Source organism: Phaenicophaeus curvirostris, chromosome 1, assembly GCF_032191515.1.
Source record: "Phaenicophaeus curvirostris isolate KB17595 chromosome 1, BPBGC_Pcur_1.0, whole genome shotgun sequence".
NCBI lineage: Eukaryota > Metazoa > Chordata > Aves > Cuculiformes > Cuculidae > Phaenicophaeus > Phaenicophaeus curvirostris.
The window spans coordinates 90,589,759-90,604,710 of NC_091392.1; the positions used below are offsets into that span (position 1 = coordinate 90,589,759).

General features: G+C 40.9%; 1 protein-coding gene across 1 annotated transcript; it reads right to left on the reverse strand.

The window, feature by feature from the left end:
* Positions 1-270: 270 nt before the first annotated feature.
* Positions 271-14,726, reverse strand: TBX19 (T-box transcription factor 19). Its single transcript, XM_069867877.1, has 8 exons — positions 13,812-14,726; positions 7,253-7,517; positions 5,292-5,426; positions 4,453-4,514; positions 3,347-3,408; positions 2,472-2,660; positions 1,481-1,613; positions 271-666 (listed from the first exon to the last, which is right to left on the reverse strand). Exons 1-8 carry the CDS (start codon positions 14,006-14,008, stop codon positions 441-443), a joined length of 1,269 nt encoding a protein of 422 aa, XP_069723978.1. The 5' UTR covers positions 14,009-14,726; the 3' UTR covers positions 271-440.
* Between the last annotated feature and the right edge of the window lie 226 nt (positions 14,727-14,952).

Consider the following 14,952-nt stretch of genomic DNA (forward strand, 5'->3'; position numbering starts at 1 on the left):
TAAAGCAGCACTGTTCCTTCAAATTATTGGTTGTTATTGGTTGCAAACTTGCTTAGTTTCCTCTGAGCTTGGCTGTTATTTTACAGAAAGGACTTTTAAAATGACATTCAAATATCCAGTTGCCATGTCTGTCTCACACAGTCCCATGTTTCTGACCATTTCTTATGAGATACAGAAGCAAAAGTAACTATAAAGATTCCTTCTGGACATCCTGAATGACACATAAATGTTTAATGATCAGCTGGTTCCCATAACATTTCCTGCCTTTGCATTATGCATTTGGGCTTCTCTGGAACATAAGAGGTGCATTATGAAAAGAAATGTCTGATGAAGTCAGGTTTCCACGTACAATTCCCTGCTCTGAGCTGCAATTCTAGGGTGTCATTTGCCATCTGTGTCAGTACTGTTTGGCTGAACTTCTCTCGTGAGTGGCCTGTCCATTAAAAAGAGTGTGAGGATGTCCACGCAGAGTCCGCTAGTCTGGCTAGACTGGTTTCCCCTTGCACTTCCATGCTGCCAGACACCGTTCCCTGCAGAGGGATTTGGACTGATGATGAACTGACATTACTCCTTAGAAACATGCTTGAAGGGCTGCTGTTCAACTCACTTCCTGGGCTGGTGACATTTACAGCGCTGTTGCTCACCGTCCACAGGCAAGGATAGTGGCTGGGAAAAAAAAACAGTACAAGTTGAATGAGTATTTGAAAGAATTTTCGCACACACAAGACTTAGAACAGTCTAGTGAAGTGTGTCATGTGGTAAAAGGCCACTAACCAAATCAAGTTACTAAACTAGATTAGCCTTGTAGATCTTAACTGAAAGACTATCAGTGACCATTAGATCCAGTGACCTTGGAGAGAGGCATGGAGAAAAAAAACATACAAATACACATGAGGATTCAAGATTTAAAGATCTTTCTTGTGAACGCTTATGAATTTTAAAGAATTGTGGCTGATTGTCCTGGAACCTAAACTAGAGATGAATTCCATGCATTTGTATTGGGAAAAGAATCAGCAATACTTGATCATTAATTGACACTCTAGGTCTAAATTCCAGGCATTCCTAGAACTGTTTAATACCTATTAATGATATTTTTACACCTACTAACTATTTTTACAAGAGAAGATGGATTAGATTGCTACATCCTTGCATGGGAGTAGGATCCTTATTTCATGCAAGAGAATAGTGAGAAATATATAGAAAAAAATAATCTGGCTTTAACATGCTCACAGATTGTAGCTCTGTGGCTGTTCCAAGACCCTGGTTTTCAGCAGCACTGTGGAAGAACAAAGATGCCTTTGATTTCAGAGCAGGAGATAATTAGCCTGTTGGAAAGATCTGTCCAGGAATCTTGAGTTGGGCACTTAAAAACTGTTTCAAACTCTACATGCTGATTAAAGCTTGGAACAAAGTGTGAATCACCATGGCACTCCTGCAAATCTCACTGCTCCCAACACCAGCGATTTTCCCATAACCTTACCTGGGTCCAGGGCTGGCAGCTCCCTTCGTGTGTGGCACTGAAAGCAAATTAGCATGTGGAGAGGATGGCAAAGTCCAGCTGTCATGTCCTGAGAATACCTGAAGATTATTGCTGGAGCTCTCCAACAAATTAACTTTGATGGGAGGAAAAAAGGCAACAAATAAATCCTCAATGACCATTGCAAAGACGGTGTCTTAAGGCAACAGTACACATGGGTAGGCCTGAAGAAGGAATCTGATCATGAGGTTCCTAACCATAGGTAAAATGACAAAATTCATGTGTTTTAATTATTAGGAGAGAAGCAAGGTGCCATTGTAATTCCAGGTGCGAGATGTGAGAAGGTACAGCATGATAGGCATAGAATATGCATTTTTGCAAGTCTTACTAATAGTCTTTTCATGAATAAAAATTGCCATATGACTGGCAAAGCTTGATACAGATTTTCTTATAACTTGAGCTTAAATATTTCTGTTAGACAGGATGCCTTGCTAAATTATAATTAGTGAGCATAGTGAGTAGATCACTTTATCCTTACTCTTGTTTCTGGCCAGTTTCCTCTGATCTAAATAGAATCAATTCCTGGAACTCTACACCCAGATCTAGAGAGTGAAAGGAACTCAAAAGACATTCTGGCAACATGAAAACGTCCTCACCATGTCAGCTCCTACCAAGTTTCTAAGGGCTGCTTTGGCTTGAGAGCGCAAGTGCTTCGTGGCATGACACTGAAAGAAGGCTTGCAATGCTCTTTTTATGTAATTGGGAGCTGTACTTTAAGCAAGATCATTTATAATTAACAACTGCAGTGTACCCGGCTCTTTGTACCTCTTGTTTTGCTGCTTTGAACATATTCTGTCCATCCAGGGTTCAGTGCAGATTGTTAAGAGTCTCATCATGCTCTTTCCTAGCTTCAGCCCTTGCTTACACTAACCTAAAGCAAGAGTCAGGCAGGCAGCATCTATTCCCTGGAAGAAAAGCAGCATTACAATTGTACCTGTAGGTGAATGATTTCTCTGCATGTAGGAAGGTGGGTATGGAGCAGCCCGATGCCCTCGCAGTGCTGAGTATCGTTCACAGCCATGGGGAGTGTGTGGAGCTGGCAGAGGCAAAGGTCCACTGTACTGATAATTAGAGCTTCCTGATGCACACATTGTATCTGGGTTGGAAATCAACCAGCCACCCACTTTGAGGGGAAAGAGAGAAGCGAACTATTATTACACTAAAACATTGCAGTGCAATAAAGAAGCCAACCAGCCTTTTCACAGAATCAGCTTAAAAAATACCGAGCAGATTCCAAGACACTGGTTTATGGAACAACTGACAATCAAAAAAAAACCCAAAAAAACCAAAATCAAAACCAATCCCCCAAAAAACCAAAACGACCAACCCTAAAAGCAAGACCTGAAAGCAACTAACAGAAAACGTTACAAATACCAAAAAAAAATTGAAAGAAAAACTGACCATCATTAAAATGAACACTACTTCCTCTATTTTTTTGAACTTTTTTTTGACCAGTAAAAGATAATTTTATAGATGACAAAAAATATTCACAGATATAAATTACAAAAGGGAGAAATCACTAAAAATGTTGTACATCATCTCATTTCTGCATTCCTTCAAACATTGAAAAACTGGATTATAAGGAAAACTATCCCTCCGCAGGAACTGTTCTGTTATTTTATTACTGTGAAGTTTCTTTAGTCTTTGCAGTATTGTTACTATTATTGTTGTTGTTACTGTTATTGAAAGATCCCTTTCTGTGAACACAATTCAGGACTCAGTAAACAACTGGTATGATCCACTTCAGCAAATCCCAGGTTCCCTGTTGTATCACACAAACATTCCTTCCCACATGAATGAAAACCTTACAGTGAGAATATGTTGTATGTTGACCTTCAGAGACTGTTTCTGGAGCATCCTTGGGATGGTTTCTGAAAAGCAAAATACTTAGTGGTAAAAATTCTCATTGAGAAATTACAAAAGAGAGTTAAAAACTGAACTATTCACTAAAAAAAATTGGAAGGAAGTTAAAAAGGAGGGAATGCCATTATCTTCAGCAACTTGCTAGGCAGCAGTAGACTTTTCTCAACTGTGCCATAAAGGAAGCAGGAACTTATGTTTCATGGCATGCATAAAAACATTCCTGAGTTTGTGCCAAATTTGATGGCAGAACCTGGAATTCTAAATTTACCTGAGAGAACCCTTCCTGCTTGCACCAATAGCCTAACCCTGGCCTCCTGCCAGACTAAAGGGGCTGGAAACCTTGACAATGGCATACAGCAGCTTCTGAAGTTGTAAGAGGAAGGGAAAGAAAAACCGATTCTCTTGCACACACATGGGACACTTCATGTGTCAGATGACACAGCACATCCAAACAAAATTTATTAGCAATTATGGGCTGGAATGCATCATTTGGATGCCCCACTGCATAAGCATAGATGATGCAAGTAAGACTTTGAAAGACAAACCATAATTCATTTCCAATCAAAGTATCTGTAACCTCTTATACAGTGAGCACCTACAGGTTACTTTTAATAAACACATCATACATTACTATAGAGGTTTAATAATAGCAGTGTAATACAGTTACAGTGCAATTTCACTTTAGTTATGCTTTTTGACATCTGCGGTTAACTTTTATTTTCCCTAAGCTATAAAATTATGGGATTCATTGGAGTGTAAGTACAATGTGGTGAACACACGTAGTGTATAACATTACTGGGAAAATTAACACCATCTCATTACAGGCTTCCTGGGTGGACAGTGCTAAATCATAGGATCCCCAAGAGGATGTTCACTCACTTCAGACCCTGTTGTGGTTGTAATCATAAAGAGACAAAACAACTAATTTCAGTGGAGTGACTCTGGATTTAAGACAGCAGAAATAAGACTAAGTTAAGTAATTTATCTTTCACATTGTGATGCCACAGATTTAACCATATCAGCAGCAAAACGCTACTGGAGCTAAAACTCACCTTTCTTTAGCATCCAGGAAGGCTTTGGCAAAGGGATTATACTTGATTTTGAGAGCTGTTATCTTGAGTTTACAGAAAACAAGGCATGTTAGTGAAGGCATTTTGGAATAGAGACTTGACAAAACATCTTCCAGAGTAATCTAGGTGGAACTATCTTGGTCACCCCAACAAAAATATATCCCCACACATGATGTATTCTAGGGCTGGTTATGAGAGTGCTTCGCTCATTGCAGGGTGCTGTGTACTGATCAGTGCCACAGGCAGAACACCAGCTGGGACGTCCTAATAGCGTGGTCCAGTCTGGAAAATCGTATGGGATGGTGGACCCTTTCAATAGAGTTCAAACACCAAATTCCTACCAAGTATGAGTCAAATCTGCAGCAACCCCAGCTAAGGGAAGTGGCACTTGAGTTAGTAATTTCAATTACATTTGGGGGGTTAGGAAGGAATTCTCCCATTAAATGTTGAACTGTTTTGAAACAATATGTATTTAAGGGTTATCATTATAACTATCAGTCATTGCTGAAGAAAGGTATGTGACTTGACTGTAGGGGTTTTTTTCAGTAAGAGATTGGGATGCCAGGACAGATGGAACAGTCTGGAATAGCTGTGGTAGGACATTAAGCTAAACCTGGCTTAGTACTGCAGCCAGACACAAGATTAGACAATGTTCTCCTGCAGAGAGAAGACAGAGTATTAGACTGGATGGAGCATTACACAGCATGGGACAGGTGGGGAAAAAAGAAAAGGACCAATCTGTTCATGCTGATCTTATAGTTAATAAGCTTTTAATATAGCTCATCAATGGTGACCAAGAGCACAATGTGGCATCTGCCTACCTCTTCATTTTGATAGGCAGTCACAGCTATGAACTGTGTCTCAGGGAAGGAACAGTTCATCACCATCCGATGGGGGCCTCCTACGCGAACTATGTGTACCTGGGGCTCATATTTATGCAGGGAGTTCAACATTATCTACAAAAAACAAAACAGACAGACAGATCCAAATGCCACTGGTATCCCACAGCTGCTCTTTCACTCAGACTCTGTAACAGAGCAGAAGGGCAGGTACTTTCATCCCTTCTGATGAATCACAGGGCTGAACAGAGCAAGACTTCACTCGACTTGGATTTAAAGCTTTCAATAGAGCAGCATTAATGAATATTTGTGTTATCATCTATGGCCTTCAAACCATTAGGCTTCCACTGCACTACCGGCTGTTGAAACAGTTAAGGGGCAACCCCTGCCCTGCTTCTACTGTCTGAAAGACTCAGCATCGTGAGCACAGAAATCAGAGCCAGGAGAGAGCAGAGGCAGTCATCTAGTCACCTTTCAGGGCAAGATTAAGCATACCTAAACAAGCCTTGGCAGATGTCTCTAGCCTGGCATTAAAAGCTGTGAACAGCATCAATTCCAAAATAAATCTTCCTCAAAATAAATCTTCCTCAAAATAAATCTTCGTCTTCCTATTGTGTTGCTTAATTCCCTATACTGCAAGAAAAAGATTTGAAAATAATCTATATTTTGGAATATGCTGTGTGGAAGAACACAGCCATTAGCATAAAGCAGTGTTAGTTAGCTGTTACCTTCTGATACCACAGAAGGGTAAGCTGAAGCACAGAGTAGAGATATGTTTTATCACATTGACAAGATTTCAAAAGAAATCAAGGAGAGCTTCAGTCATTTGTTATTTAGTGACCTTTATTTGGCCTGTTTCTCATATGGCTTTTCTTCCTCTGCTTTCTACTTTTTTCTTCTCAATGTCACCATATATACGTATTGCGTCCCCCTGTTTTTTCCCCAGGGTCTCTTTGACCCTTCAAGTTGGTTTCCTGTAGCTTTTTTACCCCCATGAATGCTTTTCTGAGGCCTTCGACTTTTCTGACGTCCTAGATGCGGGACAAGAATTTGCAAGCACAGATTCCATTCTATGCTCAACAATAAATCTTGTTTGTTGAATCCATACGTGACTTAGGAAAAGTTAGGTCAGCTTTTTGTTCTCCAGTCTGTAAAAACAGAGATAATTCCCCAGCTAATTAGGATACTAGGCTTATAGAGGTACCTCACAAACCAAATGGAAATAACAGATAGAGAACATATAATATTTACATGAAAGAAATTGATTCTGGGCTGACAAGTATCATCCAACGTAGGAGTTCTGTACAAAACAAACAAGCAAACAAAAGGTCCTGTGCAACATTTTACCTTTAGATGCATCATCAAAAATAAAATATGAACCAAAACTAATTTTCCTGTTTGCATTTTTAAGGGGTTCAAAGAGAAAGTCACTTATTTCTGGTACATGTGGTTTCTTTCCAAAGGCCAAAGCTGATTCAATGGAATATTGATAATTATCACGATGCAGAAGCAGACATAGTAATTATTTCATTTAAGAGCAGCCTTTTATTCTGCTATCTGACTCCTGCCAACATTCCACTTACACCAAACAACATGGGGGAACACAACAAAAACCTAATACCCGTGACCATTTTTTCCCCCTTCTCTGAAGTCCTATGTAAAAATCCCCAGCACACAAGACCAACTCTGAAAAGCCCCCTGATGATTAAGTAAACCGCAGCACTCTGTCTCTCTTAACATGAAGAAGTCCATTAAAATCTGAAAGCACCAATTAAGGCCTGTTTATTCCTGTTTACATTTGGCCTCCAGAGAATAATTGGCATCTGTGGGTGAAGAGGTCTGTAAGGGCCTCTATAATTACACAAATGCACCCTTGATATTTCTTGATTGTTAGGTGCTTGCAATTGAAGCCAAGAGGTGTATGGGGAAACATCAGACCATACCTGCCCACTTCCATTGAGCTTGTTGGTAAGTTTGACTTTGCTGAAGGAAATGGCAGCTTTCATCCAATGGGCCCCAAAGTTGGGAGAGTCCGGGTGGATGTAGACGCAGCTGTGGTTTGGTGGTTCTGGTTTCCCAGCCGGCACCCATTCTCCATTGACATACTTCCAGCGGTGGCCATCAGTCGGGGCAAAGTCCAACAGGAAGGAATACATGGCATTGGGGTCCAACCCTGACACACTGATCTTCAAAACAGGGAACATCCGCCTGGCCAGGAAACAAAAGAGGAAGACACCACTGGAGACTGTTTTTGAAAGACTCCTCAGTATGTTTGTGACCAGATGCTCAAAAATCAAGTCAATTCAAGAAACATCCTCCCTCCATCTAGCTTAAGAAGTCTCTTAAAAGTTAATAATTTTATCTTTGTTTTTTCAATCATTTGAAAAAAACATCGTTATCTCTAAAGCACAGCACTAAGATCTTGATCATGCCAAGTGTTATGAACATAATGAACAGTGTATAGCATCAACAGAGTCCACGGGATCTGGACATGTTAAATACATCCTTGGGTGTGGGACAAGAAAACATGAACAGGATTCAGCAGAGTTGAAAATGGGTGAGAAGGTGGAGCTGAACCATGAATTCACTGCATTAACTGCAGAATCCTATTATGAAATGCTCTTCTTTGGTGCTTTGATTCCCCTGACACATGCTCCCATACATTGTACAGTGGCTGAGTTCCACCTAGTCTGACTCTGGATATAGCCATTGAAATCTCCAGCACTCATTGAGTATCTCATTCCATCGAGATACTCATCAGACTCTAGTCAGATTTATTGACCACACTACTCTAAACAAAAGGTTTTCCTCCCTTCCTTTGAAGGATGGTCACAGTCTATAATCTTTGTGAATGAAGCACGGGTGGATGAGGTGCTAAGGGGCATGATCTAGTGTTTGATAGGAATGGTTGGACTCGATGATCTGGTGGGTCTCTTCCAACCTGGTTATTCTATGATTCTACGAAGTCAGACACTTCCCTCTGCCATTTCCCATTGCTCTTGTGTTAATCTCTGACATCTCTCACTTGAGCAATGGCCTTCCAGGTAGTGTTATTCTAAACGCCCTAATAAGTCTGCTATATTTCCCTTGTATAAAAATACTTGTTTACTTTATCAGGGTTGTATGAAGTTAGTCTGGAATGATTCAAATTTAATAAAGTGCCTTTTAATCTCATTTTCCATTGTCTTCCACATATTTTATTACTCTTTTCTTCAAAATATTTCCTGAATTATTCCTATAGCAATATATTTAAAAGCCTGTAGTTAGTTGAAACGTGTTTTCTCCCTTTCTTAAGTGCAAGTATTTGTGTACTGTCCCACTACCACTACATTAATGTCCACTTTGTCTGGTTAAAATACTTGCCATTAGAACTTGCACTTGGCAGTTCTTCCAGTAATTTGGTCCCAGCATAGAATCTACCCTAGAAAGGTTTGGGCTGGAAGGGACCTTAATGATAACCCGGTTCCAACCCCCCTGCCATGAGCTCAGACACCTTCTGCTAAATCAGGTTGCTCAAAGCCTTATCCAACCTGGCCTCGAACACCTCCAGGAATGAGGCATCCATGGCTTCTCTGGACAATCTGCGCCAGGGCCTCACCACCCTCACAGAAAAAAATTTCTTCCTGACATCTAATCTCAATTCCTCCTCTTTCAGCTTAAAACCATTCCCCCTCGTCCTATTCCTTCACTCCCTGATAAAGAGACCCTCTTCAGCTTTCCTGTAGCCCCTTCAGGCACTGGAAGGCTGCTCTAAGGTCTCCCCAGAACTTTCTCTTCTCTAGGTTAACAAGCCCAACACTCTCAGCCTGTCCCCACAGGGAAGGTGCACCAGCCCTCTGATCATCTTCATGGCCCTCCTCTGGCTATCCTTCCATATTATATGAACTCATCAGCTTGATCAGGTTCTGCTTTTAGTTACACCTTACATGCAATGTTTGCCTTTACTAAGCTCTAAACATCTATCATGTAGCCTTCCCATGGTCTTGTGATTTAAAACTGAAATCCTGCCTTTGTTTAGTTTAGGGAAAATGCTCTTTTTATGTTTAAAGGTTCAATGCCGACTTTTCTCCATCCCGTTTTGATTTTCTTTTTCTTTTATTTTCTAATGGAAATTAGCAGCAGCTCATAGCAGTTTTCTGTCTGTCCCAGCTCGTGTGATCCGTACCACACAGCTGTAAACTGGCATCTCAGAGCCTGAAAGTCTGCAGTAATAGAATAGGACTCTAGCCATTTGAAGAACTGAGATGCATTTGTGATCAGCAAAACAGAGGAGTCTCCCAGCAAAGGTATCCTATTCATTAAGTTTCTTGGCTTGTCAAGGAACACATGTTGTTTCTTGGAGGATTATTATGGCTGTTGCACCTCCTACATTCTCCTTTCAGGTGTAAGAGGCCTCCCTGCCCCAGACACCTCCGTGCTGACCTCTCCTGGCAACTGCTGTCTTGTTGTGCCACATTTTTATTCACAGGACAATGGATCTTCAAGCTCGTTTTCTCTATGGGTACAGAGAGACTGGTTACACCAAGTAACCACAGCAATTGCCTGAGGTCCGTGGCCATGGGTCTTAGGTAAGGTAGCTCTCTAGGATTACTGAGGTAGCAGTGTTAAACATCCCAAAGAAAGAAAGGAACTCGAAATTTCAGGTTTTCTCAGGGCAACAAAAGTCTCTGCCTCTGCAGCCACACTCTCCAGTGACACTCGACTGCAGAAACTAACGATCTCCTATGACTTCTCACTCACCTTTCTGGACACTTTTGTATAATTCTTGCTATATAAATTCAGCACCTTCTACTCACAACAAAATACAAGATTTGAGAAATCTGAGAATGTTTCATCTAATATAAATACTTTGTGATGCAGGGCCATTGCAACATCGAGAAAAATATATTGAACCATGATCTTTCTAACTAAACAGAAGCTTTGCCAAGGATTTATACCCTACATTTAATGTGGCTTTCTGACTAGGCTACAGCAGGTATCGAACTGGAGTGTGATAAAAATTACAGATGCATTCATCCCTGCACCTTCCAGACCTCCTGCAGTCAGTTTTCAAAGCAGCACACTTAGATATTTAGCTGAAATTGAAGTGGAGAGGAAAATTCATCCATGTGAAAACTTAAATTCATTAGATTTCTTGGAACTATTTGTGTTTTATACAGATTGTTAATTCCTCTGCCCACAATGCAGACTTCCCTGCCTCTCTGCTGGAGAGGCTTGAGCTTATCCCTCAAAGACCTACAGACTAGTACCAGAAGACAATACAGTAATCATCATCTCAAACCTCCTGTATCATAGAGAATATAGCACTTCCCTGTGTTAACCTCTGCTTCATGCACAGTTAATCCCCACCTCACTTGGACCAGCAAGTCTTAAACTGTACAGATTCTAACGATGAAAAGCCTACTACCTCATTTGTTCTGCTGATTAAGTGGCTTTACTGCTAAAATCACATTTATCTTTTAGCATGGCAAATGACAATTTCTCTGAATTTGTTTCAGTCAGAATGTTTGTTTCAATGGTCAGGTAGGTACACATGTGACCTCCATTACTGCAATAGCTAAGCACTTCAGCCTCTTGAATTTATTTAGAGCAGATCTGCTACAACCACTCCACAGTACAGAACTTTAGTGGGAGGATGTTTGATATCAAACTTGAATGTGTAGTAACCAGTAAAGTTGCTTTGGCATTTAAGCCTGGAAAGAGCTTCTTTCCACTGACTCACATTTGGCTGCATCGATCAGCTCTGGATTCTCCCCACATGCAGAGGGGAACAGTGGCACCTTCCAGTCTCCAAGCAATAAAGTGGATTGCAAAGTCTTATGATACTGCAAAGCCGAGAGAGAAAACCCCCTCAATCAGAAAATGGAGCGTTTGATATTGAAATGCCAATTGAATACAATAAATCTGAATAAAATAGGAGACTGATTCCCACTGTATCAGCTGGACACATGGGGATGCATTTTGTTATATAGCATGCAGTTTAATTTCACCAGTGTCTGTCCTGCGCAGAGCACAACCATCTTCCCTGTGTCCCTAGACATAGTGCTATGGCAGGTGATTATTATAATGAAGTACAACAGAGCAATGGAAACAAACTATGTATTAACATTGAAATTGTTTGTTACGTTTAGAACATTTTAGGACCCTCAGTACCAATAAAAGATTGCTCAAGCAGAACAGATAGAATCGTGCATGCTAGAACTTTAAATCCGAAGATCATTAATCAATCAGCTTTTCATTCTCTGGGATGCTCCTGTTTCAGGTTTCAGTTTAATTTCCAAATTTTGGTAATAACGTGTCCACACAAACTGCCATAGTTTTCACACACACAAGTTCAGACTGGCTTTTTTCATTAATCATAAAATGCAGTTTTCAAAAGCATTCACATATCCTTCAGCAAGAATGACTGAGTTAGTTTTACTGATTTAAGAAGCAGCAGAATTAGATCAACATTTTTTCTATCGAGAATCCCTCTGGAGACAATCACTGAAGAATCCTGAACCTGAAAAAAAAGGCAGCACTCATAGGAAATTGTGTCAAGTTTGTCTCCCTTTGAAATGCACAGAGATGTTCAGAAAGTTTTGCTGCAGGCCACTGTCTACAATTCCTCTTTTCAGTGTGCTGACGCAGTGAAGTGAAGACACTTTCAGAAATGCAAGAGATCCTTTTTCACTGTCCCCTATTCTATTCTAATTTTGTTAAAAGGATTTGTGCAGACGACAATAATGTAACATACTTTTATAATTTTTTTTTTTATTTCAAGATTGCTGTAGTTTGATCATAAAGAACCTGCCCCTGCCCCAACTGACACTAGAGCTGTCACTGGCTTTGTGAAAAATAGGATCAAGCTGATAAGGAGTGTATAAGTCAGAATAAAGAAAAATAAGGAAGGAAAATACAAAGGAAGGAAAGGAAGGAAATACAAAGTAGCCAGGCACATTCAAATAACAAAAGATTCCTGTATCATCATCATAAAAAGATTTTATCCATGCATTCACCTTGATATTTTAGAGAGAACTAGTACCACCATGCAATCATGATTTATACTAGCACAGAGGAGAGAAACTGAAAAAAAAACTGTCAGTAAGTTGAGATTCTTTGTTTCATTTAATTTGAGGCAAACCTATCTTACTTCATTTTTGGTCACTTACGCTGTGGAAGAATCAGTTCAACCTACCATACACTAAACTAAGTGAAAGTCCACTCAGAAGTTTTCTATAGCTTAACAGTTGTTTTTAAAACAATTTAAACTAAGCAAAAGCAGCTTCTCAGTGTAAAGAGAATCTCAGCAGAACAATTCTATCCCTATAGGCTATTAGGAGGAATCAGAACATCAACAGGCAGCGTTACGCTAGAAGCTGATGTTTTGGGAAGGTAGCTATTCTCCCACCAGAATAAACTTGCTAAGGCAACAGACTAGATTCTTCCTTTCAACTGCTTTCACCTATGTCCTTTGTCAAGCTGCAGTCAACAGCAAATCATCCATGAATTCTTCTAAATCGAAGTCTGCAAAATTAATAAAAGTCACACTATATGAGTAAATATCTCTCTCCTTCTCTACGCAGATCTCCTGAGAAGTCTTGCAAAAGAAACGTGCATGTTGAGGGGGGAGACAGGGGGACAGTACCGGGGCGGCAAGGGCAGATTAAATAAAAACCTTACTACCACTGTACCAGTGAACATTATTCTAGTAGCTGCCTGTCTGTTATGGGCTGGACTCTGTTGTCATTCTAGCCAGAGCAGAACCTCTCTGGACAGCCTCCATCAAGCCAGCACAGGATTCAGAATTAGTATCCTTCTTACCAGCTGCACTATTTTCCTTCAGCTTTTTGTGTTCCCCAAATAGTAAGATACGTGATCATTTACATCACAATATTTTGTCTTTCTAGGACTCTGTGAGTTAACCAACATTCTGCTCTTTTTTCTAAGGGCACTCAGCAACAACTACAGAGCAATACAGTTGTGGGACCATGCAATCCAGACTATATACCATGTAGGGCACTGATTTATTGTACCCCTTTCTAGTACAAACTGCTTGTACAAGCTGTTGATACCCAAGGCCAGACAGACAGGAACTGCAGCTGGGGATAACAACACTGATTTGATTCTGTACAATAATTTGAGGTCTACAGGTAAGAACTTCCTAACAAAGGCTGATGATTATTAGTACAAGGAGGCATTCAAAAGGCTTGGAGAGGTACCATCTATTCCCTTGCAAAAGTTCCCTTTTTGTTCAGCCTTAAGAGAGTCAATATATTTCCCCAGGAAGTTTCACAAGGAGGAATAAAGGGTGGCATGAATGTTTTAGCAGTGACCAAAAAGGAGCAGGGACATCCCATACCATTTACATGCTGGTTTTAGGGTGCCGCGAGGCTGCAGGGATAAAACTGTTATGTGCCCATTTTAGTTCTTTCAAGTCTTCACACACACTGTGTTATTGTACCTCTTAATCCCCCTGCTTGTCATCTAGACATAGCCCAAAGCCCTGAGCAGATCACTCACCTGCCATTCTTGGTCACGATCATCTCATTAGTGACTTCCTTGAATCTCTGCCAGAGTGTCGCATCTTCTAAGACGACCTGGAGCTGTTTCTCAGTGGGGTCACCTTTGTCTCTTCCAGCCCGGAGTTCACTCTCCACTACGCTGAGTAGCCTGGAGACGGTGCAGTCGCTGGGCTTTTTGCAGCCCAGGTCAGCCATGACGACTTCACTGCCAGAAACTTCAGGTAGGGGTTAGAAGACAAAAATCGTAAGCTAAACGGAAAAAAGCAAGTCAGTTCATTGGGCACAGCCTGACAAACATGCTCCCCTCACTTTTTTGCCACTGACTAGCTCTTTCCTCTGGAAGTCCCAATGGGCAGCGACACCAGCGTGTGGAGGTTTACGCGCACACTCCACACAAAAAGAGGACTATCTCCTAATTACCTGTCAGACGGTCAGGTGGGTGGCAGGCTGATGACTCAATTGGCTGCCTTGAAAGAAGAGTCCTCCATCCAAATTAGCATGCTTTTATCTTTTTTCAACCTGAAGTGGGTCTAATTGTTCTGCTTGAGAACCAGGTTTCCATTAATGAAAATTGTTTCATTTCCAGACTGAAACAATGCATGGAAATTGCGTTCATGCTGATGCGGACTCTAACTGAAGGAGCTAGTAGCAGTCAAGATAGTTACACAGAGAAGGTAGTCCTAAAATATTTCCACCAGGCATGTGGAATAAACGCATTAACCTTGTTCCTCTACATTCCTAAATCAAAATATAATAGTAAGAGACTCTTCCACACTGAGGTTTCAATGCACAAGGAGAAGGTAGCATCGCTACACACCACCATTGATGCCTACTGCGTCTAGCCCTTGGTCCTATGTCATTCACAAAACCCCTGCTATGCCTTAGGAGCAGCTGAACTCCCCTCTGGCTGCATTTCCAGGGGCAGATCCCATGCTTCTGAGACACATTGAAAAGCTCCCTCAGAATCCCTAAAACAGGCATTCCTTCTCACCTCAATCTGATCGAAGTGCACCTACTCTCTACAAAGTCAGCTGTGAAAAAAGCCACCATTTTACTGAGAAGTTCAATAATTTCAGCACTCAGCCAGGAATATGAGAGACCTGGGTTCAGTTCAATGCTAAAGAGTTAAGGCCACATGA